Source organism: Octopus bimaculoides, chromosome 3 (assembly GCF_001194135.2).
Source record: "Octopus bimaculoides isolate UCB-OBI-ISO-001 chromosome 3, ASM119413v2, whole genome shotgun sequence".
Classification (NCBI taxonomy): domain Eukaryota; kingdom Metazoa; phylum Mollusca; class Cephalopoda; order Octopoda; family Octopodidae; genus Octopus; species Octopus bimaculoides.
The window spans coordinates 88,354,090-88,358,120 of NC_068983.1; the positions used below are offsets into that span (position 1 = coordinate 88,354,090).

General features: G+C 37.0%; 1 protein-coding gene across 10 annotated transcripts in view; it reads right to left on the reverse strand.

Annotated features, from left to right (window-relative positions):
* LOC106879385 (uncharacterized) overlaps positions 1–4,031 on the reverse strand; it is a 175,326-nt gene that overhangs the window by 15,338 nt on the left and 155,957 nt on the right. For all 10 annotated transcript variants that reach the window (XM_052966277.1, XM_052966275.1, XM_052966276.1 and 7 more), the window contains one exon: positions 845–936. In XM_052966277.1, the coding sequence (XP_052822237.1) occupies positions 845–936 (92 nt within the window). The remainder of the gene's footprint in view (positions 1–844; positions 937–4,031) is intronic.

The following is a 4,031-nucleotide window of genomic DNA, read 5'->3' on the forward strand; positions in this document are numbered from 1 at the left end:
AAGGTATGAGATGTTTGAGGCCGTAAATAAATAAAAAATCTCTATCTTATCTGCATCTTGGAGATTTCGTCGTAGTATGTCAGCGAGATAATTTAGAATGGGTTTCTCATTTATATATAGCCAGAACCTGAAGACCTTAAGGAAAAACTACGAGAGAGGGAGAGAGGATGGAGGGGTAGACAGAGGCATGGCAGGAGAAAAGATCATCATCATCATCATATATATATATAAAGAGAGAGAGAGAGAGGGGGGACCAGTCAAGCAGCACATCACGCTGTAATTCTTGGGCTGAGAAATCAACGATTGTGTGTGTGTGTGTGTATTTATGCATATGAATGTACATATCATCATAATTGTTTTAACATCCACTTTTGTATGCTTGCATATGTCAGATGAATCTTTCTATGGCCAAATGCTCTTCCTGTTACAAACCATCATCTGTATCCAAGCAACAGAACATTTTACTTAGTTCTGCAAACAACAATCATGATGAAGTTGCATATGCTTTATAAACATAGTAGACATTTATGACTACCTCATGTAGCTTGTAAATTTAATTAACTTATATTATTAATTAGTTAATGCAGTTGTAGCTAAAACTTTGGGTGTATTCCACAGCAAATTTAGATATAAAAATAAATCAAGTTGGCAAGTCAGGTATATATGCATATAAAAACGTCTGTCTGTATGTATGATTGTATATATACATATATATGTAGGCAGATTGACTGAGAGATCCCACAAAGACAGTAGGGTACTTACCAAAGTAACAGAAAGAATAAAAAAACTACACAAAGATAGAATATGTACATGTATAAGTGAAAGAAATTTGTGCTAAGTTTACCTTCTTAGCACTGTCCATGACACATTGACACCTTTGTCACGTAATTCATCAGAAATCTTTATGCACTCATAATCATTGTCATCTTGGGGTTCCTGCAAATATTATTATTAATAATAATAATAATAATAATAATAATAATAATAATAATAATAATAATAATCCTTTCTATTCAAGGCACAAGACCAGAAATTTGGGAGGAGGGGACTAGTTGATTACATCGATCCCAGTGTTTCACTGGTACTTAATTTATCAACCCTGAAAGGATGAGAGGTAAAGTCCACCCCAGCAGAATTTGAACTCAGAACATTCTGCCTAGCATACTAATGATTCTGCCAGCTTGCTGCCTTAATCCTAACAATTTTAGAGGGAGGGTTTAGTCAATTACATCAACTCCAGTGTTCATCTGGTACTTTTTTCATCAACTCCAAAAGATGAAAGACAAATGCAACCTTGAATTGTGAACCTAGAACATAAAACCAGAAGAAATGCTGTCAAGCATTTTATCTGGTATGCTAATGATTCTGCCAGCTTGCTACTTTAATACTGATTTCAAATTTTGGCACAAAGCCAGCAATTTCAGGGGAGGGGAGGTAAGTCAATTACATCAACCTCAGTGCTCAACTGGTACTTATTTAATTGACCCTGAAAGGATAGAAGGCAAAGCCTCTGAAGAATTTGTACTCAGAAAATGAAGATGGACAAAATGCTGCTAAGCATTTCACCCAGTGTGCTAACAATTCTGCAAGTTCACCATCTTCTGGCACCTTAACATTAATGATTTTTTTCTGCTATAAGCAGGCCAGAAATTTTATGAGGAGGGGCTTGTTCATTACATCAACAACAGTACTCAACTGGTACTTATTTCATTGATTCTGAAAGAATGAAAGGCAAAGTTGACCTCAGTGGCATTTGAACACAGAATCTAAAGACAGACGATTCTAATGTCACTAAGCATTTTGTCCAGTACGCCAATGATTCTTCCAGCTCATGTACTTTAATAATAATAATAATAATAATAAGAAGAAGAAGAAGAAGAAGAAGAAGAAGAAGAAGAAGAAGAAGAAGAAGAAGAAGAAGAAGAAGAAGAAGAAGAAGAAGAAGAAGAAGAAGAAGAAGAAGAAGAAGAAGAAGAAGAAGAAGAAGAAGAAGAAGAAGAAGAAGAAGAAGAAGAAGAAGAAGAAGAAGAAGAATAAAATATTTGGCCAGAAGTATTATTATATGCTAGTTTTTATTAATTTTATTCTTATATTGATTTCACTTTATTTTATTTTTTCTTTAATCTTCATATTTTATTCTTAGTCATTATCATCATTTAGCATCTGCTTTCTATTCTCGTGCATATACTTGCATATCTAGACATGCTCATATATATTTAGACAATAAACTTCTGGAAAGTTTTACAGATTTTTACAGTTCCAGTGTTGGATTGGATATGTAGTCTTCAAATCAGCTTTCTCCTTTCTGGTTTTGAGAAGCCTAATTTCTCAAGATTGGTATTTAGGCAGTGTGCTAAATATCCCAGGGCCCCAATAATTACAGCTAGAAACCTGAACTTGTAATCTAGATAGAGTAACTGCAGATTTTTCAATAGCTCAGCATAAGTATTCTATTTTTCACTGATCTTCAACTTTATGTTAATGTCTACTGGGCAGCTAATTTCAACAACTACACATTTTCACTTCTCTATTCCAAATCATTATATCAGGTCTGTTGTGCTTACATTTTATTGAGGTTTTCACTGGGAAATTCCACTAGTACTCCTTTTTATTATGAGTGGCTATGACTTCTACTATATTGTGGGTTCTTATTTCTTTGTCCTCGGGGTTATCCTTCCAATGGATTTCATTATGTAGCATCCTAGCCACAACATTATGATTACTAATTTAACTGGAAGCAGGCAGCAGTATACAGAGACATGAAAGGAGAAGCAGTGAACATCACAGAAGTCCTTCATGAGAAGACAGACTCCCTCTGGGAGGAAAATCTGGAGTGAAGAGAAGGAGTTTAACCAAGATGTTCTGTGGCTGGAAGAAATCCAAAGAAGTTATTGTCCCTGCATTACACCAAAGACATACAACATTGATGGTGATATCCTTGTAACTGTGATCCAGAAACTTCAGGATAGAAAAGCATCTGGAAGAGACTTGATTGTTGGATATTGGTACAAGAAGCTAACCTTCTACCAACCATGTCTTATCAATCTGTACTAGCAAGCTCTCAATGAGAATAATAGCATACCAGACTGGTTAGCTCTGGCTGAGACAATACCGATCCCCAAATACAGAACCACCCACATAGCAAAAAAACTATCAGCCAATTACCAGAGTGTAATGTATAAGATATTATACAGCATGCTTAAACCTCTTCCTCTAAGACCATTCATCATCATCATCACCATCATCTTCATCGTCATCATCTTCATTTAACATCTGCTTTTCATGCTGGCATGTCTTGGATGGTTTGACTGAAAGCTGGTAAGCCAGGGGGCTGCACCAGGTTCCAATCTGATTTGGCAAGGTTTCTACAGCTGGATGCCCTTCCTAACACCAACCACTCTGAGAGTGTAGTGGGTGCATTTTACGTGCCACTGGCATGGGTGCCATTGACCTGACACTGGCATTGGTGATGACTATGGTCTCACTTGACTTGGCAGGTCAACACAAGCATGGTATATCGCCAAAGGTCTCAGTCACCTATCACTGCCTCCATGAGGCCCAACGCTCAAATGGTGCTTTTTACATGCCATTGGCATGGGTGCCAGTCAGACAGCACTGGCATCGGCCCAATAACATCATCACAGCAGAATAAGCAGCTGGAAACATGGGAGTCTGGGGATGTGTCAAGCAATTGTTAATCAACAAAACTGTGATGTCAGAGGCACGAGAGCATAGGAGGAACCTAGTTTCAATGTGGCTAGTGTTATGTTTCCCTCGGGTGACTCGTAGAGATAACACAACGAGTTATACAATTTAATTATTACATTTATTGTTCAATTACATACAAAGAACGCACTCACCCAATGTTCGTTATGAATAAACAAAAGTCATGTCCGCCATATATATATCAATGACATTTTACTACGACAGTCCCACAAGACAACAACAATGAAACAATGAACTCAGACGAACCACATGACACACGGAACGTCAGACGAATTACATATCTAACAGTCCATATAACAGCTAGA